This window comes from Megascapheus bottae, chromosome 25, assembly GCF_031878675.1.
Source record: "Megascapheus bottae isolate mThoBot1 chromosome 25, mThoBot2.hap1, whole genome shotgun sequence".
NCBI lineage: Eukaryota > Metazoa > Chordata > Mammalia > Rodentia > Geomyidae > Megascapheus > Megascapheus bottae.
Window position 1 is genome coordinate 12,287,378 of NC_143533.1, and position 27,809 is coordinate 12,315,186.

A 27,809-nucleotide genomic window follows, 5' to 3' on the forward strand; every position below is an offset into this window, starting at 1 on the left:
GTCCAGTTCTTCCTCCCCTTAAACACTCAGAAATAAGATCAATGCGGACTTTTCTCTCCCAGCTCTGATTCATGGCCCTTGCCTGTGTGACTCTACTCATGAGTATTCCTTTTGTAAGTTACCAGCTCCTCTCTGGACTCAAAATTAAGCCAGGCTGTCATCCAGGAGGCTAAGTGTGCTCCTTCTTTATTGCTTCCCAAGTGATCTTGCTTAGAATTCTTTGGGTCTTGCCATACTTGGTCTGTGAGAAGCCTGGGCCCCTGGCTCTATGTCCGCCAGGACGCTCCAGCTCCTATAGATGGATCACTGTGTAGGACAGACAGAGGAGCAGCTGAATCCAGCAGCCTAGGACCACATGAACTTTCCATGACCCCTTTCTTGTTCAGTTAAAGAGAAAGTAATTGAATTAGGAATCTACACACACACACACACACACACACACACACACACACACACACGGGGGTGGGGGGTGAGAGAGACCAGAGAGAGAGAGAGTTGGGGGGGCTACATGAGGGGCTTCATTCTGCCCCATTCATCAGCAAGCTTTGAAATAATCATTGTCCTAAGATCCCCAGCTTGCAGACTGGGGCTAATTTTGTCAGTCCACTGGGTTCTCCTGCTCCTCCATAGCAGGTGATGGGGGATGGTGTACCATTTGATCAGTGTAGTAAGAAATCAAATAAACTCATAAAGGCAAACTTATCATTTTTTATTTAACCCCTGAAGGTAAACATAAAGGCACTAGCGCTCCATTCTGCCTGCTTGGAGGAGTGGACTAGCCTTGGCAGTATTACCTCACTGCCTCCTTGATGAGCCAGTAAGAAATCAGCACGGGGTATCGTGAAGAAGTCCATCTTCTCTGGGGAGATCCTATCACTGTGTTTCTTCTTACTCTTTTTCTATTGTTGTTATTTGGTGCCAGTACTAGGGTTGAAACGCAGGGCCTGGGCAGTGTCCCTTAGCATTTTTGTGAAGACTTGAGCCACAGCTCCACTTTCAGCTTATTGGTGGCAAAATGGAGATGAGTGTCTCACAGACTTTCCTCCTGGGCTGGCTTTGAACTAGAATTCTCAGATCTTAGAGCAGTTAGCATTATAGGTGTGAGCTACCAGCACCTGGCTCGTTGCTTCTTTTTCAAATTCACATAGAACATGCATTCATTCACAGTGAAGTATTCCTTCCCAGTTTGGTTATCTTCATGTACCAGGGGTGAGGAAACTTTTTAAAATTATTTTTTTCTTCCAAAGGCTATGTAGAAATGTGTAACTTTATTTGAGGGGCCATACAAACTTATAAATCTAGGCAGACAGCTGAGGGCAGGTGATGACCAACAGAGGAGAAGATGACACATCTGTCTCGTGAACAAATGATTTCACTGTGGCCCAAGTGAGTATTTGTACTTTTTTTTTTCTTTTCAGAACATTTGTTTTAAAAAAAAAAGTATAGGAAGAATATGGCACTTAAAAAATGTTTCCCCCTCCCCATATAAAACTCCATAAGCATTTAATTAATAAAATGTAAAGATAATCCCACATACATAACTACATTTTAATATTGTGTTTCTGCGTGATTGTCTTTTAATAAACAGTGGGTACAAGTTTTACTGAAAGATATAACTTAGGGCTCCCATTTGACATTATTGAAGGAAGATAAGGAACCTTTCATTCATAGCTGATTTGTTCATTGGAGACTTATGATTCCATAGAAAATGTGTACCTCAACTGATGTGGAATGAAATCACATTCATTCATTCATTCATTCATTCATTTTTGTGCCAGTCCCAGGGCTTAAACTCAAGGCCTAGGTACTGCCCCTTAGATTTTTCAGTCAAGTCTGGTGCTGCACCACTTGAACCAAAGCTTCATTTCTGGCTGGATAATTACAGATTAAGAGTTCCACAGAGTTTCTTGCCCCAATGGGGTTTGAACCTGGATCTTCAGATCTCTGCGTCCTTAGTAGTTAGGCTCCAGGTATGAGCCACTAATGCCTGCTCTACCTTTAGTTTTTTTACTTGCAGTTTCCTGTGTGCTTTGTGAGAACATTAAAGATCAACGGTGTAACTAGGGTTAAAAGCAGAAGCTATGTAAGAGAGGCATGCATTACACAGCACCCAGCATTTTACACAGGAAGGTTAGGACTTCATATCTGAAATCCTGTTGCTCATTGCTTGTAGGTTGCAAGTGAAATACATTTCTAAAGGGCAAGGTCAATATTACATTATCCCAGAAATGTCTTTGTGAAATAAGTGTGTAAATATTTCCCATAAATACATTGAGATGAGATTTCTGTGGAGGGACGTTTCTAGAGGAGGCTCTTACTATTTGTAATTACTACTTGTAATTGCAGGACACATGCCACATTGTTCTGTGTCATTTCCTATTACTGATTTTATTGGAAATGGTCTGGAAATATGTGCTGATGACTAGTGATGTAAGGCTATTTACCTTGGAGTTGGATGTCTGACTGGCGGGCTAGAGCTAATGGATTTGGTTATTTTCAAAGCATTATTTTTCTAATGCAGGATGCTGTTTTCCAGTGACATTGTGAATTCTCAAAGGTGAATCTAGATTCATTTGCATTGAGTAAAGAACAATGTAACCGTGAAGATGTAGTCACTCAATGTATCTGTGTGTGTGAGTCAGTGTGCATGTGTGCGCCAGTACAGAGGCTTGAACTCAGGGCCTGGGCACTATCGCTTAGTTTTTTTCACTCAGAGGTAGTACTCTGTCACTTGAGCCATAGCTCTACGTCTGGCTTTTTACTGGTTAATTGGAGGTAAGAGTGGCACAGGCTTTCCTGCCCAGTCTGGCTTTGAAGCAAGATCCTCAGATCCCAGCTTCCTGAGGACAGTAGCTAGCATTATGGGTGCAAGCCACTGGCCACCCCATTTGATTTTTGTTTTGTTGTTCAAGTCGTGGGACTTGAACTCTGGGCTTGGATGCTGTCCCTGAGCTCTTCAGCGCAAGGCTACTGCTCTAGCCCTTGAGCCACAGTGCCACTTGCCGTTTTCTGGGGATGAGTCTCACAGACTGTAATGCCCAGACTGGCTTTGAATCGAGATCCTCAGATCTCAATCTCCTGAGTAGGCAGGATTGAGCCACCGCGCCCAATTTTGGTTTTTACCAGCACAAGGGTAAGAAAGGAGGGCCCAGGAACCACCTCCAGGTAGCGTGGCCTTCCCCTTGCTTCTTCTAGTCAGCACTGGGGAAATCAAGGGCCAGATGTGAGGGATGGAGGCAGTGGCTGAGGGAGGGCGTTGCCTCACTGGCAAATGGGTTGCATCACAGGAACGTGGTGTGATTTAATTTCATAACTGTAAACATTACAGTGGGGTATGGTTAATTCCTTTGCAACCTTTGTCCACTTTGCTATGGCTGGACAGCTGAGTTAACATGGGTAGGTCTTGGCTTTACATTTTCATAATGCTTTTTTGTTGTGGTGGAGGTTTTTATTTGGTGATGGTTCTTACTGTGGCAGTATTTTATTCTAAAGAGAGGAAACCTGTACTATGATAGATCTATCTGAAGTCAAACATTTCTCTTTAACACACACACACACACACACACACACACACACACACACGCACATCTATCTTGACTGAAAGACAATGAACTTTTCTGACCTCAGTGAGAACACTGTGGAGATGTTGGGAAAACTTAAGTTTTGTCTGAAATGGGGTTTGGAGATTTGGGGAGCTCTGATATCTTTCTGTTTTCTCCAGGGCCGTCTGCATGTGTTTTAAATTACTGTTCAGTGTAGGCAAGGGAAACTCAGTTGTTTGGGAGAGGAGAGGAAGGAAAGAAAAGGCTAGATTTCTCATTTATTCATTATAAAGGCAACAGCTAATAGCCATTCAGTATTTTTTTTAAACTTGTAAATGCCAACATGGACCAACACCACCAACAACAAAAAAGCAGAATTGAAATTTCTCGCAAGAGCAGTAGCAGGCAGGCCAATGCGGCTTTTGAGAACTTTTCCTCTCCTCTTGTGTTCATGATTATAAATGTACTTGCCCACGTTTTAAATAATCCAGATCGTGGGTAAGTAGCTCTAAAATTCACTTTAAGGAGATTCATTTGTACAATAATAATGTCATGATTTACTCGTGGCCAGTAAAGACGATTAAGCTTCAAAGTGTGGAGGGAATTAAATCTTAGTTAGCAAGTTAAAATTCACAAAGTTGGCCTTTAGAGTCTTTTTAAAAACCTTACCCTCCCGCCCAGTCTAAAACACAGTGTCTTCTCTTCAGGTTATGAAACGGAGTCTTTTTCCCGCTCAGAGCTGGGTTCTCCGGGGAGAGAATCCTGGTCATGATCAACTTGGGAATTGCTGGGTGTAGACTGGCTAGCACCTGGAGCGCATTTGGGTGATTTCACGTTTTTCTAATCCTCCCAGGTGGCCGTGGGGCGGGGGGGGGGGGGGGCAGGACCTCGGCGGGAGTGAGGAGGATTTCTGGGGTGCCCAGAGAGGGTCTCGCTCTCAAAACTAAGGGGGCGCTGGATTCCTGTTCCGGGATCGCTCCTTTGTAGGCGCTCTGTACGTTGCAACCAGAACCGGGGTGTTCAGAAAACTCAGGGTGATGCATCCTCCAGATCAAATCCCTCCCCCGCCTTTTTTTTTTTTTTCCTGTCGACAAATCGAAAGCGTCTCTAACTGCCGGGAGCAGGGGGGTCGGGACCCGGGCTGTCCGGCGGCGGCTCAGGCCTCCCCGAGTTGGGGAGAGAGTGGCGTGACGCGGACGGCCCCCGGCGGTCTCTGGCGCGGAAAGGGTGTGAGGGTTGGGGGGGGCTGCCTGGGTGCGGGCCCGGGGCGCCGGAGGGCGGCACGGAGCCCGTGCGGACCCGCCCAGCTGCGGCGGAGGCTGCTCACCTGCCCGCGGGGGCGCGGCGGGGCGGGGCGCGAGGCCCGGGCGGGGCGGGGCCCGGGCGGGGCGGGGCGCGGGCCCGGGCGCTCCCGCCCCCCGCCTCCTGCCTCCCGCCCTGGGAGGAAGCGGAGGGGCGCGGTGTAAACAGAGCTGCGGCCGTGATGTCAGCCGGTCACATGGAGCCTCTTATGGCTCCGGATGGCTCTCGGCGGGCGGGCAGCTGCGGCAGCTGCTGCTGTGGCTCGGGCGGCGGCGGCGGCAGAGGGGGCTCCGGGGTCGGACCATCCGCTCTCCCTGCGCGCTCTCCGCACCGCGGCTTAAATGATGTATTTTGTGATCGCAGCAATGAAAGGTGAGCCGGGGCGCCCTGCCGGGGGGTTCGGGTGGGCTGGCGGCTCGGGAGGGGGGCGGAGAGGAGGGCGCGCAGGGGGAGGGGTGGGCGCGCCTGCCCGGGCGCACGTACGGCTCGGGGCTGGGCCCCGGGGCCCCCTCCGAGGCCTCCTGTGCCCGCGCCGCGGCTCCCACGGAGCCTGGCCCCGTCTCGACTTTGGGGCACGGGCACGCGGGCTGAACCCCGGCTTCTCCGACCTCTCCGGCGCCTGTCACCCGCCTGGGTCCGCTTGGCACCCGGCGGGGCTCCCCAAAAGAAAGTTTGCCGGGAGTCGCGGCGCTTGTGGAAGGAAGGGCAGGGTCTGAGCACCTGGTGGGGGGGACGCGCGCCGGGGCCGGGGGATCCGGTCCCGACCCCCCACCTGGGCCCGCACCCCGGATCCCTGTGGCCTACGTGGGGGGAGGGGGCCCCGCGGCCAGGCCAGGCTGTGCGAGCGGTGGCGATGTCACCCTCGGGGTCTGGTTTGGAGCCCCGGGCCTTCCTCACGCCCCCCAGCAACCCCCGCGGCCGGGAAGCTCGGGCCGCTCGCGCCCCACGCCGGCTGGGGACGTCCAGGCCGGTCCACGCCGCGGCCACTTCCGAAAGCGCGCGCGGGCCGGGGCGAGGCGGAGCGGCCGGGACTCCCCGGCGGCGGCGGCGGGCGCCCCAGCCGCAGCGCACCCCCGCTTAGGTAACTTAGGTTTGCGCGTGGATGTCTGCAGCCAACTCTCAGCCCACAGGGCTCGGGGGCAGAGGCCGAGGTTCCATCGTGGTGAGGACCGCCGGGTGCGGGTTCACCTCCGCACCGAGCCCTGATTGGGGGTGGGGGCTGCAGCCCGGCCCGTAATATGGCGTGGGGGGGGGCGCTGGAAGGGAGGAATGGTCGTAAAGGGCGGGCGGAGCTCTCCGGCGAGGAGCAGAGCTGCCCGCGGCGAGCCGGGGAACTTTGTGATCGGGAAGCCCAAGTTTGGGAGGTGTGCAAAAATACCGAGTCGCCTTCGCTTCGCCGGAGCAACCGAGTCGCGCGCTCCGAGCACCGGGAATCGCCGGGAGACTCCACCCGCGGCCACGGCGCCCCCTCCCCTCCGCTCCCCTCCGCTCCCCTCCCCTCCGCCGCGGCGGCTGTTGCCGGCGGCGGGTCAGGGCGCTGATCTGCGGCTCCGCAGGATTTAACCCCATCTGTAGTGCGTAGCTGTCCCGGGTGCGAGGGCCCGGCCCCGGCGACGTGTGCGCCGAGGTCGGGGGTTTTGTTGCAATCCAGGATGAAGGCCAGAGGTTTGGTGATCCGCGCCGGGGTCGACTTAAAGAAGCACGAGCTTTGCCACCTTTGCGTGGCGCGGTTTGTTAGTGGTTAAGCCCGCCCGCGCGCTCCGGAGCCTGAGCCCCCCCCTCCACCGGCCTAGAGAAGGGGGATCGAGTCCGGACAGGCAACTTTCCCGTGTGGCACGCTTGTCCGCATGGAAAGCTCTGGAAGGCTAAAGAAAATGTTTACCGAATTCTTAATGTGAAATAATTCTGTTCCCTATCCACCCCCCGAAAAGGAAGCCCTAAAAAGTTGGAGGTGATTCGCGGTCTGCGAATCTTGTAAGTGTAAAGCGACTCAGGTGGCATTTGTGAGGATACTGTATGCCATTGCTTTATTCCCCTGTATTTAAAACAAGGGATTTTGCTACTATATAGTATATATATATATATATATATATGGCACGTATAGGAGACGTGTGTGTATATGTACATATATATAGTTGATTGGGAGAAAGTAGAGAGACTGAGATGTTTCAAGTATCCTTTTCCCCTCTTTCTACTCAACCATAACTATCAGACAATTCGAAAAGGCTGTTTTAGTACTAAAATTGAACTTTTTTTGTTGTTAGCTGCTCAGGCTTTTGAAGTACTAGCAGACAGTGGAGTCTGGAGTGCAAATGCTCCCTTAGTAATAGAATTATTAGAATCTCCAGTGATCCTTGCCTGGAATAAGCTAATAGATTAATAGCATTGTGCTTTGAGAAAAGTCTCTCTGTGGTACCCGCAGCGCCATTTTTTTTCTATAAGCTAGTTGGGGAGGAGGGGAATATAAAATCTGGACAGTTGGAATATTTCAATCCCAATAGTGCAACATCCTGTGTTTTAATAGAATTATCTTGCCTTTGGTGCACATTTTAACCGAAGAAAACTAGATTGTGGGGAAAATGAGGAATGCAGTAAACAGTTTCCATATCAGACTTAAGTCAGGGGGAAAATAATAAAAACAAAAAACTTGGTCCCAAATCATATTAAATACTTCCTCCTGCTCTCAGTTAATAGTTAAATTGGTTCCATATGTGAACAAGTTTGAATAATTAGAAGTTTTCCAGCAAAATAGAAAAGGCACTCTTTACAAAGTAGCTTTTTGGTATATGGATGCATGAGGACAAAAGAGGAGCCAATAAGCAACTATACAACAGAAACATCTTCTTTATTGGCGGATTTGCTGAGGGGTAATTTTTTAAAATGTCAGTGTGAGTTGTCAAGTCTTTTGTTTTTCAGTAGTCAGCTTGGCAGGTGATATGTTCGTGGGAGCCCGCTCCGGCAAGCCCACTACCGTGAGGACTGCGGCTCAGGCCAGGGGACAGAGGTGGGGGGCAGGAGGCAGAGCAGGGCTCCCTGGTTTGGGGAGAGTCCGTGCACCTTTGTCAGCCTCTGCGCATCTGAATGAAGAGAGGCTGGACAAGGATTTGCAGCCCAGGATCAATTGTTTTCATCGGGGGCCTGTGCCAAGCACCTGGTCCATGCCAGGTGGAGCCGGCTCGTGAATACTTGCACGCCCCACTTCGTGGGAGAGCCGGGCTCTTCTAAACCGTGTGCATTTTGGATTTTGTCTCTACTCTGTTTCATCCCTCCCCACCCCTCCATGGTATCATGTAGCTGGGATTTTTTAAAAAGAATTCTTATATCCTATTTGGTAAGATAAGCAAGACTTGGGAGAAGGTCATACGAGCCAGATATTGAGAGGGGAAAACACAAACGGCTCAAAGTGTGGAGCAAGTTGGTTTGTTGCTGGTGGGTTTTTTTTTTTAATTTGCTTTCTGGGTTTTTTTAAAACTGTATTTTTATCTTAAAGTAGTTGTACAAAGGGGTTACCATTCAAGTCAGGCAGATGATATAAGTCCAGTGCCTCTGAAGCAGTGTGACCCCCATTTCAATATTCTCCACTCATTTCCCCCAACCCTCCTCTCAGTTCTAGTTTCACTGTGTATTGAATAGTATGGCTGCACACCCCAGCTGTTTTAAAGACAAATGTTTGTGAATTGATTGTTCATGGACGGAAGGGAGAATTTTTAAGGCCTTGGCCTCTTAGTTTTATGGGTATCAGTCCCATCAACCCCTGTCAGGAAATGCAGCAATATGCTTAAATCAATCATTTCCCACCAGTTTCAGTTGAGAACTGTTGAGATCATATCCTAATGTTACCCAGGTATGAATTAACATAACTCCTAAGAAGAAATGTATTTTTTACTGTATACATAAGATGTGATTTATGCATTGGCTTTGAATTTTTAGCAGATAAACTTGTAAATCCATTAATAGTCTTCTAGAGTCTTGATTGGCCCATTTCCCTCTCAGCCAAGAAAATCACAATGGAAATGACTAAGATCAGCAAATAGATAATTGCAAAGCACCTGCTCTAAGTAGCACCCACCCACTTGGTAATTTGCTGTTTGGCACCTAAGAAAATAATCTTTACAAGTGACTTTTACTGGAAGAAGTTTTTACTGGGATGTATGCGTGGATGAGCAAACAGATCGAAAATGTAAATGTAAAGTTTGGTTTTCTTAAAAATTTCTCAGTTATTTTAGCAATCAGTAAAACCCCTTGTATAGGACAGATCTTCAAATGATATTTTGTCACATGTACATATATATTGCGCCAGGAATTTGTCCTAGTGGTAAAAGTGCTTGCTTAGCATGCACGAAGACCCAGGTTCAATTCCTCCGTAACACACACACACACACACACACACACACACACACACACACACACACACACATATACATATACATATAAAGCTGGAAGTGGTGCTGTGGCTCAAGTGGTAGAGTTCTAGCCTTGAAAAAGCCCAAGGACAGTGCTCAGGCCCTGAGTTCAGTCCCCCACCCCCCCCCCAAAAAAAAGAAAAAAAGGAATACATACATATATATATGTATATATATGTATATATATATATATACTGTAGGCTGGAAATATAGCTAAGTGGCACAGTGTTCACCTAACAAAGCCTTGGGTTTGATCTCTAACATGAAAAAAGAAAGGGAGGAGATAGGGAAGGAAGAAGGAAGGAAAAATTAACTATACATTTTAAAAGTTACTAGTAAAATTTCAAGGCTTAATATTTCACATTTTCCTTTATAAAAAAATAGACACCAAGCCAAGTTCTATTCTGATTTTGTGTTTCTCTACTTTAAGAATTTTACAGACCTCCACCAGTAACAACGTAATTGACATGATATTTTCCCAAAAGTCCACACACTGACCCTGAGAGCAGGTACAGCGGGTAGCTTTTTCCCGCTGTTCCTTCTCCTCCTCTGGACTCAGATGCGGAGACTCAGAGTTGCAGCCCTTTGTGCCCATCTGTATTATGGCTGCCATGACAGAACTTGCATTTTCATAAACTGTCTCAAGGTTGAATCCAGAAATAAGATCTAAATAGGCAAGAAAGATGGCAGTCTTTTGTTTCTGCTTTTCTTTTTCTTGTTTTCTTTTGTTGTTTTGTTTTTAGAGGGAAATCTGCTGGTGTATATTGTGTTATGGGAAAAACTATGATGGCTCTTTTAAAACTAATAAGAAACATTAGAAAACTAATCTTTGCTCTCAGGGCTATAAAAAGTCATATCAGGTCTCTCCTTAATTTTCCTAGTGATTTCCATCTTCCTCCAAAGTGTAGGAGGCATTTCATGAATAAATAGCATGGTGGTGTTCATTGATGTTTCCTTTGTGCTTTTCTGGTTCTCATTCACTGTGATCTTGTGCGATCTTTCTTGGAAAGTCAGTGACAGCTTCTTCAACTCGAAAGCATTAAGGTAAGGCTCAGACACATTATAGAACTAGGACTGGAATCCTCATTTCCAGCCTCTTCTTTCCAACCCCAGAGGCAGCTGTGAAAATGTTCCAGATCTAACTTTCTCTGGTTAGTGGAAATTAGAAGTCTGGCATTTATATGGGGGAGGAAGAGTGAATTAGATTCCATTATGCAATGCTTTGCTGAGCCTAATGTCTTTAAATGACTATTTAATAAAATCAATTTAGTCCAAAATGGAGTTATTCTGACTTGTCTATGATTCGCTCTCTTCATCCATGCTTTTTAGTAAGTCTGCATGTAGATTATCTATATCTATATATACATATATATACATATATATATATATATATAAAAGATCTGGGTGAAATGTAAGCATTACTTTCCTAAACAATGCCAGTTACAAAGTGGTACAGCTAGAACTTGTGTAATGTCCCCGCAGTGAAACATCACGCATGACTTTCCTGTATGTTCCATTTATCTTTTGGGGACGGGAGCATTCTCCAGTCTTTGTGGAGCAGAGTAATTGTCATTACTCTCACCACTGTGGAGAAACTTGGTGTCTTTAGAAAAATCCACTGTGTTAAATGGTTTCATGGTAAAGACTTCACAAGTTCATCGCTCGCTGGCCAGGCAGGCCCCTTCCTTTTCCAGTGGCTTGATGGAGGTTTGTTGATCTGGATGCAAAGGAGAATTCACAGAGTCCCAGGAAAGGGGGAAACCTTAAGAAGTCCCCCAGATGAAATATTCCATTGACATTTGAGTCTTCACTGCATTCCAGTAAGATGTCAACTGGTAACCCTCCCTTCCAAATCAACAAAAAAAATCCAACATGAATCTTGTGCCACATTAATGCAGGTAAAGTATGGACCCACACAGAGCCCTGAAAGCTCTAAGCCTGAATAGCCTAAGGTAGTATTGAAGAGGCCCTTTGTACCGATATAAGCTGTATGGTTTTTGTAGTCTCAACCCAGAACCGCCAACATTTTACACAGTTACAGAGTGGGGGGCTAGGAGCCAGTGACTCACGCCTGTCACGTATCTGCTCAGGAGGCAGAGACCTGGAACTTTGTGATTCAAAATCAGCCTGGACAAACAAATCTGTGAGACGAGATCTCCAACAAAAAGCCAGAAATGGAAGTGTTGTTCAAGTGGCAGGTGACCGGCCTTGAGAAAAATAAAAACAACAACAAAACCTAAATGAGAGTATGAGGCCCGGAGTTGAAGTGTCCTACTGACCTAACAAGTAGGGTAGAAGGAAGGAGCGTTTGGATTTTCACTTGGAGGTAAATACTAGAATATGAAAATGTAAGGAATGAGATTTTTAGCTTCTTTTATATGCAAAAAGTATTAATATATCTCAAGATATTAAAGAAAGGTTCAAGATCTATGCCATCTTAGCAGCCATGATAATGTGAGAATAATCATGGGGTGGGTGAAGGAGAAAGATAGTGATAGGCAGGGTGGACTGCAAAGTCAAGTTTATACATAGTGTATATTCCCTCCTGTATTCACAGTGCACTGCACGTTTACAGAACTGGAGAAGTTAAAACCAGAGTAATGGGTGTTATTACTACTTGTTTGCAATAGTAGTAATTTAAGAGGTCCGCAAAACATTTCCATCTCGAAAGAGGTACTCATCAGTATCTATAGACATAGCATATAAAATTGGAGACTACTGATAAGCATAAATCTTTTTAATCCCATGCTTTTTTATCTTTTCTTTGGGGCTAGGCAAGAACATAGTCCATCTTTTGGATACTGTCAGTTGTTTGAAAAACAAGGTAGCAGACCACACACACACACACAGACACGGACACGGATACAGACACACAATTCCTAATCTTTTGGTCCTCTCTGCTCTTTTACCTATTAGAGACTTAGACATCCTACTATCTTGGTCAGTTTCTTCTTCAAACATATAGCAATGTGCTTGTCTAGAGCCCTTTGAAATTATGAGTCCCCAAAGTGGAACCAGAGCATCAGTTGTGGTGTAATTGACTTGGCATTTAATTCACCGTAAGTATAAGAAGAAATGACCTACAGATTTAAAAATATTTTAAGGTACATACCTTACACTATATGATACCTCTCATGAATAGTGTTTGTGATATCACGGGAATTTGTGAAAGTGAAATTTTAATCTGCTTAGGGGTACTTTTAATTCAACTCATGTTGATTATTAAGTGTCCAGGAAAAACTTCTTAGTATTGCAAATACGATTATAGGGACATTTATGATTTTTTTTTTTTGTCCTGGCATCCTCAGATCTGAGATAAGGCTGCCCTCTAGTGGCAATTTACTCCATGAACGCTAAAACCCAAGATCATCTACCAGTGAATTTCCCATCAGGCTGGTGGAGAAGGTCAAAGGTTGAAATTATTTTCTCAATTGCTATGGGGCATTCTTCCTCGGATTCAGAAGTATAATTTGGTGGGTTTTTTTTAATATTTTGTAGAAATGCCATTGTAGGGAGCTACTGAATTTAAGTGAGATCTAGCATTTTCCCTTTCCAAATCTGAAGCTTCTCTGTTTTCTCTAACTTTCCCTCCCTTCCTCCCTCCCCCGCCTCCCACCTTCCCTCTCTCCCTCCCTTTTTAAAAGTAAATAACTAGGAATTAAATATTGTATCTCCTTTTGACACTAAAGTAGTTAAAAACACAGAGGCAAAGATTAATAAACTCTTGGTTTCTGAAAGTTTAAGATAACTTTGGTCTCTTTCAGTATAAACAGTTTACCTAGAACATTGCAGAGAGTGCCTGTTGTGTAGGGTTTTCTGTAGCATGACGGAGGATATGCTTTAAAACATGCCAGAAACAGAGATAAGCATTCATTCCTGAGATTTGTAGGATCAAGGGATAATCCATGTGACTTGTGACTTTGTGACTGAGCTGGAAGTCAAGTGTGAGGGGGGCGGGGAAGGCAGCCCGTGGTGTCTGTGTAGGGATCACTTGTTTCTGCTGCTCAAGATGTCAAGGCTTCTGATTTGAGCTTCAAACACTAAGGCAATAATGAAGATGAAAGGTAATAGCAGGGGTTTGAAGGGTGACAATGCTTTGTCAATTGTTAACAGAAAGATGAACTTGTTTCTTTTCATGGAAACAACAAGCCAGAAGGACAAAAGCAAGGAAATGCTACTTGTTTTGACCTACCCGTCATAGAAAGAAGGTAGTGGTTCAGACATCAAGACTTGTGGTTGAGCTCATGTCAATCATGGAAGCAAATTGTTGTTGTTGTTTTCTAACAGCACCACCCAGGAGTGTCATGCTTGTACCTCCTAAGAAGAATTCTTTTTTATTTTTAATTTTCCCCACAGAATGTTTTCTATTTCTCACTTTCCTTTTAAAAAATGTATCTCACTTAAAATCTTCCACAGAGCCCTGGGTAAACACCAATAAATTCACTATCACATGTACTCCAGTAGCGACTGTTTACTAAGTCATTCTGGTGTCACCCTTTTATTATAATAGATACCAGACACCAGTCCCCTGATTGTCTGCAGCTATGAATTAGCATGTGCCTTAAGAATGCATTGTCGGGGTCAGGAGTTTGGCCTGGTGGTAGAGTGCTTGCCTAGCATACATGAAGACCTGAGTTCGATTCCCTGGTACCACATGCATAGAAAAAACCAGAAGTGGTGCTGTGGCTCAAGTAGTAGAGGGCTAGCCTTGAGAAAGCCCAAGGACAGTGCTCAGACCCTAAGTTCAAGCCCTAGGATTGCCAAAAAGAAAAAAAAAATGCACTGCGAGTGAGGCCTCTGTGGCTCACAGCTATATTCCCAGCTAGTCAGGAGGATGAGATCTGTCAGTCTAGGCAGGAAAGCCGTTGAGACTCCAAATGAACCACGCTCAGGGACAGCACTCATGGATCTTCACAGTCCTCAGGAAAGGATTTAACCCAGAGGAGATTGTACTCCCAAGGGTATGTGCTGAAGCCACGGTATGTATCCATGGACCCCCCCCCCCCCCCAGCAGAGCTACTGCCCTGCTCTCCTCATCCAGGAAGAAGGTGCTGCGGTTGAGAGAAACATGCTTCCTTGAGTCTACTGAAAGATTCTTTTAGAGAAGGAGCTGCCACCTTTAGCTGGTTACCCCAAATCTCTTAACTCAGGTGACCCCAACAGGAGAAGCTCCCAGCAGCTGTCTTGGCAGCAGAGATGCCCTGGCTACCTGCCGCCCTCGCTACTTTACCTGCCACATAGACACAGCACAATCTAGCTGGCAGCATAGGTCAGAGCTGGCATGAGGGCCTGTCCTGTGTTTCTAGCCTCTGAAGGTGGGGAGGTCAAGAGCAGTCAGAGGACGCCCTGCCCACCCTCACAGAGCGTGAGTTCCAGCCTGGAAAAGCTGGTATAAAAGTGGAATTGAATGGTTCTGGGAAACTTGGAGATGGGCACTCTGACGCCCTCTTCTGCTAGAAAGTGGTGGTACAGTATCCTGTGATGGGTAATTTGGATGTTTGTGGACTCTGGTGTCTGGGGTCAGTGGTCTCTGGTCTCTAAGAGTGTCCATTATGGTGAGAAAGACAGCTTTTGAGCAAACATCTAGATGACCTAGATTAGGGCCCACAGCGTAAAGAGTGAGGCCAGCATGAAAACAGTGTGTTGGCTTTGTGGATAGACTTAGAACCAAATCAAAGTTGCTTCCAGCTGATAATTAGATAAACAAATTTCCTGCAGTAGAAACCTAGGAGTGACTACCAGTCACGGAGCCTCTTAGTGCCGGTGTTGTCTGTGCATGAAAAGAAAAGTGTGAGCTAATGGCTCATGCCTAGATTCATAGTTATTCAAGAGGCTGAGATCTGAGGATGGAGAGGCAAAGTTAGTTTGAGCAGGAAATATGAGACACTTACCTCAAACTAACCACCAAAGAACCAGAAATGGAGCTGTGGGTCAAGTGGGAGAGCACCAGCTTTGAATGAAGAAAAGGGACAGTGCCCAGGCCCTGAGTTCAAAACTCAGTAGTAACACAAAATTAAAAAAAAATCTTAAACGCTCAAGAGGTTCAGGTCTTCGTGACATTCTGATTACATCCATCCTCTCTTGCTCGTGGAGCTGAAGGTCGCCTAATTTTCAGGGGAAACCTTGTTGGAGGTGACTGCATCACGTTCACTTAGTTGTGGTAAATGACAGTCATCCTTTATTTCTCAAATTCTAGCCCAAAGCCTTTTCCTTTTTTTGTTTTGTTTTGTTTTTGGTTGAAGGGCTTGAATTCAGGACTTAGGTTCTGTCCTCAAGGCTAGTGCTCTACCACTGGAGCCACAGTCCCGTTTCCTGTCTTTGAGTGGTTAATCGGAGCTGAGTGTCACAGGGACTCTTCTAGCATGGCTAGCTTCAAACCCTGGTTCTCAGATCTCAGCCTCCTGAATAGGTGGATTACAGGTATGAGCCACACTGGTGCTTGGTTTCTTTTCCGTTCTCGATGGCTAAATTCAAAACAAAAGAGTGGAGAATGGCTTACAAAATGGAAGCTATAGCGTATTTTTAACTACTAGACAGCAAGAGCATAGTAATGTTATTCCTTAATCTTTTTTTTTTTTTAAATTGATACTGGTCCTAGGGTCTGAATTCAGGGCCTGCATGCTGTCCCTGAGATTTTGTGCTCAACGCTAGCATTCTACTACTTGAGCCACAGCTCCACTTCTGGCTTTTTGGTGATTAATTGGAGATAGAGTCTCACAGACTCAAGTGCCCAGGATGGCTTTGAACCGTGATCCTCAGATGTCAGCCCCGAGTCACTAGGATTCCAGGCTGAACCATCAGCTCTTGGTTTCTTAACAAATCTTTTTTTTTTTTTTTTTTTGCCAGTCCTGGGCTTGAGCTCAGGGCCTGAGCACTGTCCTTGGACTTTCTCAAGGCTAGAGCTCTACCACTTGAGCCTCAGCACCACTTCCGGCTTTTTTCTATGTATGTGGTACCGAGGAATCGAACCCGGGTCTTCATGCATGCTAGGCAAGCACTTTAACCACTAGGCCAAACTCCCGGCCCCTCTTAACAAATCTTAAGGGCCAATAGCCCAAAGAAATTGTGCTGTCTCCGAATGTATTGTTAGAAGCTTATTGGCAAGCAGGAACAGTGTATCTATTGTGTTGCCAGTGTATCTATTGTGAGAAAATGTACACAACTAAGCCTTGGCATGAAAAAGATACATATATATATATAATACATATGAAATATATTTATACAGGTATATATGTATATACGAGTGTCTGTACGTTTGAGACCTAGTATCTTTTTAGACCTTGAGCTTCATGGAGACTTTATTCCAGAAGAGAGATTGGCCACAATCTATCTGCGTGTGATGTAAGCAGCTTCAATTCATTTCCTTTTGGAGTGGAATTTCCCAGTGGGATATGAGGGCTTTCTACTGTCCCAGCAATGAAAGAAGAGTTAAGAAAGAAAAATCTGATGGGGACTGGTGAATGAAATTAGATCTAGATCTTTTTTCCAGAGAAATCTTTTTTAAAGATGAATGTATCACTCCCTTTTCCTAAATGTATTAAAGGTATTGCTTACAGATCACATTCATGCTTACCTTAAATATAAGATTATAAAACATCTAACCAAAATTGCATGCATCATAACAACTTTAAGTCAGGCACTGGTGGCTTCAACCCTATAATCAATCCCAGGACAAGGGACTGAGGTCTGAGGATTATAGTTCAAAGCCAGCCCAGGGCAGGAAAGTCCTTAAGACTGTTCTCTAGTTACCCACCGAAAAAAAAATCCAGAAATGGGGCTGTGACTCAAATTGTAGAACACTAGCTTTGAGCAAAACAGCTCAAGGACAGGCCCTGAGTTCAAGCCCAGTACCAGTCCCAGGAGGTTGGGGGGAGGGGAAAGGAAGGAAGGAAAATGATCCCTTGTTACAAAATAGTTGGTTGCAAGTTGAAATCTACTGAGAAAACAGTGTTTCTGTCACCAGCAGAATCCTGTAACACAGGCGTTTTTGTTCCCCCTGGCCATCACAGAGAAACAAAGTTGTTTTAAGACGAGTTAAGATGTCTCAAAAGTTTTTGGCCTCCTTTCTAAGTCCCCTGCTGCCCTTGGCTTTCTGAGTCCCTTTTGAAGTGGCTTGGAAATTTTGGTGCCATTTCAATGGCTGCTTAGGAGAAATTTTGGCCCAAGTACTCATTATTTTATTTTATTTTTACTGTGAACATGGCTTGAGTGTTTTCAGGATGTTTTCATTTGCTAGACATGTTTTGTTGTTGTTGCTTTGGGTTTTTTTACACTTAGACCGCTCTGGTTGAAAAAGTTTGGTTACTAGCCATCTGACGATGATGCCTCGGGGTGTTTACAGAGAATGTGGGTGCTGTGGTTATATTTGAGTCCAACCCATCCCCTCACCAAAGATAGTGTGGTGTAATTAGTAGCAGTGAGGAGATGGTGTACTTAAGGATTGATGCTTATAAAAGAGGGGTTGTAAAGAAACACAGGTTTTCAGATGTCAGACTTGACTGACAGCTCTGCTGGTAGGCATGCTAGTAACAATGAAGTCTCCAAGTTCAACATCAAAGTCATAGCAGCTTACCCCACCAGTGAGTTGAACATCAAAGGGGAGCACAAGACGAGGGAAGGCCAGTTTCTGCCTCATAGACAGATACTTGGGCTGGGGTGGGGGCTTTTCTCAGGTACGCAGTGATTTTTTTTTTAATATTTTTCTGACATGACATTTGAAATATGATGTAAAAAATACTTTTCTGCAGATCAGTGTCTTCTTTTTATACATGACCAGGGATATTGAAAAAACAAATTAATTAAAAAGGCAGGCCAAATGAGTGCTATAATTGCTCCAGTCCCTTTAATTTTAGTGAGGCTTCCTCCTTCAGTAGGGAATTCTCTAGCACTGTGAGCTGATCTAACTGAATGTTGCTCAGAGTTGAGGGACATTTCTTCACAAAATATGGCAGCACAAAGTGGGAGCACACAGTGGGGCTCTTTCTCCTTGCTTGCTCAGGATCCACGTTTGATAAACTGCTTTCATTTGTAGGAGGAGCTCTCCCTCGCTCTCCCTCCCTTGCTCCCCCCTCCCCCCTCTCCTCCTCCCTATTTCTCTCCATCTGTCTCCTCTTTTCTCTTTCTCCCTCCCCCAGCTCTCTCTCTTTGTAGCTATAGCTCTGTCTCTGCCTGTTTCTCTCCCCCTCCCCTTTTCTGCCCGTCTTTGTCTCTCTCACTCGATTTCTTTTTTTTCAAAGTTTGTGGGTGGATTTTTGTTGAATCAGGTAGTATGTTACTTAACAGGTGAGTTTGATAATGAAACTAGACCTGTTAGACTCGCTCTTAATTAATCATCAGATCCAGGCTGCAACTCTCAACTCAAACCTTGTGTACAGCAAAATGCCCGGTGTGACGCAGAACCGTCTAGAATTCATTCTCCCCCTGGATAGTAAATAGAAAATAAAGCTAACCCTCCTCATCATACGGATGGCTTAAAAACTGTGCTTCTGCCACCGCTTTTTCTTTCTCTTTTGGCTTCCCTATGATAGTCGAGGTTATTTTAGAGTTCATCTTGAGCGATTTACTCATTTTTAAGTGCTATTGAGAAATTCCAGTGCTCTGCCTAGCCATTTAATAAATAGAAGCAGTGCTTTCAGTGTTCCAGGGAAATGCAGTAAACACAATTGTGTTACTAATTGATGTGATACTGAGCTAACAAAAAGTAGTGCATCCGTAAACAAGTTAGAAAGCAAGAAGTTAAAGGACTGTAGAGGTAGATGTAGACATCAAGGGCTGGGAATTCTAATAAGGCCTCTTTAGGGGACCATTAATTTGCATGTGGCTGAATTAGGACACCCAATTATTTCTATAGAGGACATAATTTAAGAACTCATGCAGAATGCCCCACCTACAAAGTGAAAAGACTTGGGAAGGTGGGGGTTTGGGGGTGTCTGTGAGAAGAGAGATTTCCACACTGGAATGATTACAGTACCTTTTTCATGAAGGACAAAAATACTGATGAAATCAAGAGAAGAGTTTCTTTGTTCCATAGACACCATTTTGTGTTGAATTGTCATCATGGAATTTAAAGAAGGCAAGGAGAGGGGGCAGGAATATGAGGAGGCAGAAATAAACCTTTAATTTCTTTGCATGAACCACACTAGGACATAAGCAGATTACAAAGTGATTAGTTACTTTCTGTGGGGGGAGGGGAGCCTGTCCTGGGGCTTGAACTCGGGGCCTGGGCTCTGACCTTGAGCTTCTTTTTGCTCAAGGCTGGCGCTCTACCGCTTGACTCCACTCCAGCTGTTATCTCCCCCTAGTTGACAATACTGTTCGTAAAGTCGGTCTTTCAGCCCCCCCCCCCCTCAAGGAGTAAAACAGAACTTTGGGAGATTGGGAGATTGCTGGCCTGCCTGCCCCATGAACCTGACTAGCTTCTCAATACTTAGAAACTGTTCCGATGCTGGGGGCGTGTGACTCATTTCCATGGCTTTGATAGAAGCACATCTGATAATGAAATGTCTGTATGTCTGGAAAAGCAACAAAGCTCAGTGAGTCAGTAGTTTCAGTGTGAACCATGCTTACTGTCACCAGAACACGCATGGGTGGATGGTCATTGGCAGAGTACAACACACCCACAGCTTTGAATTTAAGACTGTCTAGAAGTTCCTGGGACTGCACAGCAGTCAGATGGATCCTGTGATCTAAACAACCCAGGAGGCTGGAACTGAAAGGCTCTCAGTTCCAGGACAGAGCAGGCAGAAAACTCCTCCAGATTCCATCTTCAGTTGCAGAGGAGGAAGGAGGAAAGAAGGCAAAGCAGGGCTGGAGGCACAGCTCAGGTATTAGAGTGCCATGCAAGCAAGTGGCGGATTTGAGATTGTGTGTTCTAACCTTTAAGAAAGGGCCACTTGTGGGGGTGGGGGGAGGGAAATGGGGACCAAGACATGAGAAAGGGTATCAATGTATGTGAAGTAATGCACCCTCTATCTGGCGAATGTAATGTAACCCTTCTATGAATTACTATAAAAAATATATGAAAAAAAGAAAGGGCCACTTGTTTGAAAGAAACATCCGAAATTCTCAGAAAAAGTTCTTAAAACACCCCTCCCTTTCTCACCTACTTATCTCCTGGTGACCAAGTTTTCTCCTCATACCACAGCCGAAAGAATTTGACAGATTGAGTGCAGAAGCCAAAGTGCAAGTCCACTTCTCCTTTTTATTACTGTTGGTTGTAGGGCCTGGGAGCTGTCCCTGAGCTCTTTTTGCTCAAGGCTAGCACTTTGCCACTTGGAGCCACAGCTCCACTTTCATTTTCCGGTGTTCAGTGGAGATGGAGTCTCACGGACTTTGCTGCCTGGGCTGGCCTAGGACCGTGAACTTCAGATCTCAGCCCCCTGAGAAGCTGGGATTACAGATGTGAGCCACTCGCACCTGGCTCCTCTTTCTATGAAACCAAATGGGAAAATGCAAGATTTCCAAGGTTTTCCTTCCTGCCTTCTGCCCAAGGGAGGTTTCCGTGAGGAGTCTGTGGGCGGGCATTGGGTAACAGGAGCTCTCAGTCTCCAGCTAGCTTCAGCTACACTTGGCCGGATGGATTTCATTATTCTAATGAGGCACACAGAAGCCCAGCCCTTCTGGAATGTCCTGTGCAAAGCAGAATACAATTTGGAAGCCAGGCCCAAACTGTTCTTGGTTTTATAACCATGTTGTTGGCATCACACACATAGACATTTAGCCCGATCATTGCCTGTTTATCATCAGATAAAAGGAAACACAGTCCCGTCTTCTATTTGATTTCCCATCAAAAGGCTGTGAAACCAAGGAATAAGTGTGCCCTGGCACAGTCGTGTATTTCTGGGTTCTGATCCTGATAACCAAGAGAAGAGTTGGAGCTCCTGGAGCCAGGGTAGTCACTTGTGGTGAGGATACCTTGCTTCTGGCTGATTGGCAGCTGGGGCTGAATGCGTGTTCTGTAGGATAGAGATTGTGCCAAGACCATGGCTGGCCACAGGGAAAGCCTGCCTGCCTGCCTGCCTGCCTTCCTTCCTTCCTTCCCTTCCTTCCTTCCCTTCCTTCCTTCCCTCCTTCTTTCCTTCCCTCCCTCCCTTCCTTCCTCCCTTCCTTCCTTCCTTCCTTCCTTCTTGGCATCACAGAGAGTTGCAGGAGTCACACCTTGCGCATTTCACAGGAGTTATTCGTTTGGTTGATATTATGGTCTGTGCAGATAGTGGGACTTGAACTCGGGGCCTAGGTGCTATACTTGGGGTTTGCAACGAGTAGCATAGCTGCACTGGCTTTCTGGTGGTTCATTGGAGATAAGATTGTCATGGGCTTTGTTGCCTGGGCTGGCTTTGAACCCCAATCCTTAGATCTGACCCTCTTAAGATTACCAGCGCAGCCCCAGGTGCCCAGCTTACTCATTGTTGATGTTTTGCTGCAGTTGTTCGTTTGCATCTTGGGAACAGGGCCTTGCTGTCTAGTCCAGTCTGGCTGCCTCTCAGGAGCGGTGGACCTCAACCTCCCGAGAGCCGCCATGACAGACAGGGACGGCTGTGTTGGCTAAGCCAGCTGATCTCCATCCTGGCCGCCCCGGAGCCAGGCTGAAGGAGGCTGCCATTTCCCCAGGGCACATGCGATTGGAGAAATGTGATGCGCTCGGTATGGCACCCCCTTGATCACAGTAGGGCATAATAAAACAATAATAAATGAAGTCTTTGGGGGAGGAGGATGTAGCAAGAGAATGGTCTCTGGTGTGATTAGGCTTGGTGCCCATGCTTTGCCCAGAGGCACCGCCATGCACGCCTCTCGTGGAGCGGCGCCTTTGCTGCTTGTAATTTTGATTGGGGGATTCCATTAGGATGTCACGGAGATGAATGGGGGCAGTCGTGTTTAGGGGTGCTCAGCCGGAAGGAGGGAGAAGCAGGTTTCTGGGTGCCACCGTCGGATGGTGCAGCTTCTAGAAGGGGGGGCTGCAGGAGGGTGGGGGATCGGCCTTCTGCAGGAAACGCTTGAATGCACAGCGGCAGGTTTAAGCCCAGCTCTCTTTAAGTGTTGACTAGCGAGCAAAAAGCTCAGCCCACTCAGGTGCTTCACTAGGGCTTGTTAAAATCAAACTACACTCTCGGCTCCGCGCGTGTCCCAGCCACTGTAATTATGCCGTGGAAGATGCTGTTTGAATTGGAGCGCCATCTTTCAAGCCAGGCTTGTCATGGAATACACGTTAGTCAGGATTTGGGGCCACACCGTGAAAAAAGTCTTTCATCCCCAGCTGCCTCTCAGGTGGTTTCTCTTCCAGGTAATTCCAAGTAAATACTTGGAACTTGGCTAATTGATCTGGAGCAGAGATGGTTTTCTTGCTCGAGGACTTAACTCCCTCAGCTCTGCTCTGCTCCCCCGAATGCTAATGTGAGCTGGGTGCTGCCATGGCTGCCAGCCTGGCGATTCAGGGCGCTGAGATCCAAGGATCAGAGCTTGACGCCAGCCTGAGCAGGGAAGTCGTTGAACCAACCAAAAAGCTGGAAGTGGAGCTGTGGCTCAAGTGGTAGAACACTAGCCTGAACAAGGTAAGGGACAGCGTGCACACACGTGTGTGCACATGCACACCTACTCACACACACACTCCACTTACTGCGCTGCTGCTCTTTCTAGCTCTCAATACTCAGTTCTGCTGCGTAACTGTGTCTCCCCTCCGCTCCCCTCACCCCCCAGTTCAAACCATGGAGACTGGAATGGCTGAGACTGTCCTCAGCTTCCCACCCCGTCTTGTCTTGGGGTCCTGGGCTTCACTGCCGCGTAGTGTGCGTGTATCAGTGAGGATCCATGCAGCATCCTGCCGCCTCGCGCCCTCACGGCTCCCTCTGTGACGTCACAGAGCTTAGAAGGTCAATTTATATTTTGGTCGTTACACAGCTGGGAGCACGTTTTATGTTATCACGGAAGATCACATAGAAAAAACCCACTCTCCTAGTCAGTGGAGCATTTCCTAGACTTTGAGAAACGCTCCGTGTTTTATAATCAAGTGTTCTGGAGAGATTAGTCATGCCCGGCATGAGTTAATGACTGGATGAGGCCCAAGTCAGAGTCTCTTCTCTCCTCTGTCATGGTTTTTCCATAGCTCACTCATTTCTGAGTACTGCAAATTATACTCCTCTATCACAGGTGTCACACGTGATACATTAGCCTACTTTTTTAATAAATAGGCTATCCTTTTCCTTATCAAAAGATTTGATTCGGGGGCTGAGTGTTTAGCCTAATGGTAGAGTGCTTGCTTAGCATGCACGAAGACCTGGTTTGAGTCTTCGTACCACATAGGTAGTAATAGCCGGAAGTGGTGCTGTGGCTCAAGTGGTAGAGCGCTTACTGTGCGGAAAGCCCAAGGACAGCGCTCAGGCCCTGAGTTCGAGCCCTAGGACTGGCAAAAAGAAAAAAAATGGTTTGATTAGTCTGAACAAAATTATTTTATTTTCCTAGAAAAAGGAAGTGAACTGCAGCTGCAGGCTGGGCGTGGACGCCCGGGAGGCAGAGGCAGGTGGACCACTGAGAAGCCAACCCATCTGCTAAACGAGATAGAAGTGAAGGACGGAGGGCAGGGCTGAAGGGGTAGAGCATTCACCTAGCATGTGCACCCTCTGATTCTACCCCAGCATCAACGAACACCTAACTGAAGAAAAACATAATACCTGCCCAGAGGAATGGCAAAAGAAAGACTCACTGTACTGGAGCCCCAGTTTAGTCTTTAAAGACATAGGGGAAAAAATCCATTATGCCAGTATAATGAACTCAAAACTGTGTTAGGGAAGCCAGTGAAATAATAGTTTCCTTTACTAATGAGTGCTGGGAAAATGGATCCTCCTTATCTTCCTGTTGTCTTCTCCTGGGAGACACCCAAAACCCCCTCCCCACCTCCCTGCCTAAGCAAACTAAGCCAAGAACAGTCAACAAACAACCTGCAGATGATCCAGATGGGTAAACAGTTTCAGTACTGACTATAATAAGGCACTGTTGACTAACTACTAGCAGTCAACATGAGAGGCGAGGGGAGGAGGGAGGGAGGGGGGGGAGAAAACTTACCTTCCACCCTCCCAACCCCGGTCACCCTGGCCGCCTAGGCAGCCCAGAAATGGGGAAGCTCATGGGGAACGTGGTGTGTGCGTCCACACCTGCCTAGCTGGGCTCCCGGGAAGAAGGTCCCGATGGCCGTCTACTCCAAGCCACCACTGAAACTCCAGGGAAAACAAACTCAGAAAGGTGAAGTGGCTGGCCCAGCATTGACCACTTAGAAGCAGAGTCAATTTTGATCTCTTGATTCCATCCAATGCTCCAGGGACTGTGTCCTGACCCTGTAATTGAGTCTGTGACTGCACCTGTGTGTGTTGGGGGGTGGGGGGTCACAGAAGTCTCCCTAAACCGTTGTAGTCGCAATCATCTTTAAAGGTGTCTAATGGTATTAACCACCTGCAGAGGACAAAAACGTAGAAATCCAGTACTGTCTGAAAACTGTTTTCCTATCCATTTTCTTCCTGTACATGTGACTAATCAACAAGTACTTCCTGAAGGCTCATGCCGTACTTGGCGTGACCCACTGTGATCAGCTCTCTTCTCAAGTGTAAGCGGCAAGGGTGTGGTGGCAGCTTGCCTGCACATCAAGTCATAGTCTCCTCCTTCTCCTGTCCTGTCCTTTTCACCTGCCCTTTAAATACCACTCTCTGTTCTGTGTGTGTGTGTGTGTCTGTCTGTCTGTCTGTCTGTCTGTCTCTCTCTCTCTCTCTCTGTCTCTCTGTCTTTCTCTCTCTTTTAAATTTAGCCAGTATGGGTTTCTCTTGTTTATCTTCACTGACGTATTTGTATCACATTATCCATGGTTAATATCTGCTAAATCAAACCATACTGGCTTCAGTGGCTCCCATTGATGGAAGAATAAAGAGATACTTCAGCTGCCTGGGCCAGCTCTCTGTATGGTCTTTGTCACTAGGAAGTTGAACGCACTCAAAACCTTCCTTGTGTGCATCCCTCATTTTACCCCCGTTTTGTTTAGCCTCCCTCTGTTCTGGTCAGTTCATCCTTTGAGCTGCCCTTACACTAACCAAGAGCCTTGTTTGTGGGGAGAGAGACCAACTGCCATTTTGTTCTTGCTTTGCTTTTGTCTTGCCTTTGCTTTGAACTCCCATCCCCTCCCCACACACACACCACAAATGATTGTGAGGCTGAGGATTGGTGTTGTCATAAGCTCAGCCATACTGTATTTTCTGAGCCTTGTTTGGACCTTGTAAAAATCGAGGTCTTGGGTTTTTTCCATTGAGAAGAGGTACAAAATAGAACAAGCCCCTTTCATTGGTTAATTATTTATTTTTGGCCAGTCCTGGGGCTTGAACTCAGGGGCTAGGCACTGCCCTTGGACTTTCTCAAGGCTAGCACTCTACCATTTGAGCCACAACACCATGTGTATGTGGTACTGAGGAATTGAACCCAGGGCTTCATGCATGGTAGGCAAGCGCTCTACCACTAAACCACACTCCTCTCATTGGTTAATTTATTTCAGCTGCTTTCTGATATATCATGCTTATTGCCATAGAGAAGATGCTACAGATAGGGGAAAGAGAAAAAATGCAAAGGCACCACAAAAACATCTCTTAGACATTGTATTGTCAGCCTATCTAGTTGACACTCCAAGAAACACTGTAATCTTTAAGGGTTTGGGTTTTTTTTTATTTAGTGTAAAACCAACCAAAGCAAAATCCATGTGAAATGTATCAAAACTACTCAGTCAACTTTTTAACCTAATTCATGTTACCCTTGTTTCCTCTCAAAGCAACTCATCTCTGTGTGTGCACTCGTGTGTTCGTGTGTGTTAGGCTTAAATTTCCACGCTGTCACTGTCCCTGAGCTGCTTTTGCTCTAGGCTAGTGCTGTACTGTTCCAGGCACAGCTCCATCTCCGACTTTTTGGTAGCTAATTGGAGATGAGGCTCTGGTGGACTTTTCTACCAGGCTGGCTTCAAATCATGATCCTCAGATCTCTGCTTCCTGAGTAGCTAGCGTTACCAGCCTGAGCCGCCCGCTCACCAGGCTGCAGCTCATCTCTTGTTTATAATAGGGAAACCTCAAAACCACAGTTCAGCAGTTTGTACCTGTTACAGTGATGCTTAGGTCCTAGACACATTTTCATCCACAGAAAACTGGAAGGAACACTTGGTGGACTAAGCTCATGTCAGTGACTGCAGAGTGGAGGTGGGAGGCTCTGGGACCTGGTTTGAGAAGGTCACAGGTCCTTACCTGGTTCACCTCTTACTTCTAGATGCAAGTTTGGCTCTCCCTAGTAAAAACCCAATGGGTCTTGGCTGCTGCTGGGTTGTAGAAACAGACCTCTTCCTTTCTCAGAGGCCTTCTGACTTCATGCTGAGCCATTCTTTAGCAAGCATCTACAAGTAAGTGGCCTCTTACCCGCCCACCCGCCCCACCCCAGCTGCATCAGCAATAGAGCAGAGAGAGGGGCTTGGTTGCCAGGGTCCCTTGTAGAGGTGCTGAAGTTTCTTCAGGTAGAAGAGGCCTTTGGGGCCTGTTTTGAGATCACCTTCTGAGATGGCTGGGCTGTTCCCCCTCCTGAAAGGTGTACGAGGGCAAAAGTGACAGTGGGGTAATGTGTGTACTGTCTTACCACTTTCTAATAGGGAACTCATTTTCCTAAATACCACTCTCTCCCAGCATGGAATTCTCAAATAGGTGTTGATTTTTGACCAACAGGCACATTTTCAATGTGAGGAGACATTTTAGAGGATCACATTTGGGGAGTGCTGCAAGTATCCAGCAGGTTAGAAGCCAAGGACATTAGGCACCCCGAGGGCGTCTAACAGCTTCACAACAAAGATTCACGTACCTGGCCATCACCTAAATGCCAGAAATAGTAAAGCTGAGAAGTCCAGCTTTAAAACACACCCCTGGGACCAGGAGTTTGGCCTAGTGGTAGAGTGCACGAAGATGTGTGTTCGATTCCTTGGTACCATATACATAGAAAAAGCTGGACGTGGTTCTGTGTCTCAAGTAGTAGATCTCTAGCCTTGAGAAAAAGACAGTGCTCAGGCCCTGAGTTCAAACCCGGAGACTGGCAAAACACATATACACAGACACACCTTTGGCCTTGTTTACATCATAGGCACCTTATATTTGACATCTGTATTGTGTAGCATCATCCATTCTATTTTGAAATGTTGATCTGTTAAGGAGGCCTGGGCAAGCTTACTAGCATGAGACAATGAAGAAGCAACACAGTGCATCAGAAAATGACATAAGAGAGGTGCCACATTGCCACATTGCAATGGCAGAATTAATCTCGCCAGGCAGACAAAAGGACATCTAAGAGATGGCAGGGACCCAAAAGCTTCCGTCCCTAGGCAGGTGCAGGGAGTGTGGCAGATAGAGAAGACACCTGTACCACTGCACAGCACATATGCTGTGGAAATGGCATCACCACCCTTGGCTCTGACCAACTGTCAACATTTGGGATAACTGGTCTACCATAGCTAGGTTCTACAATGTGGTTTTGTTTTGTTGTTAAGCCGGGAAATCTCAACTTCCATGAGAAA

The 27,809-nt window shown here is 46.4% G+C and overlaps 1 protein-coding gene across 1 annotated transcript in view; it reads left to right on the forward strand.

The window, feature by feature from the left end:
• Positions 1-5,085: 5,085 nt before the first annotated feature.
• The window catches only part of LOC150046396 (nuclear receptor ROR-alpha), an 89,488-nt gene continuing 66,764 nt past the window's right edge, over positions 5,086-27,809 (forward strand). The window contains exon 1 of the mRNA XM_090358268.1: positions 5,086-5,216. Coding sequence (XP_090214394.1) covers positions 5,186-5,216 — 31 coding nt within the window. The 5' untranslated portion in view covers positions 5,086-5,185. The remainder of the gene's footprint in view (positions 5,217-27,809) is intronic.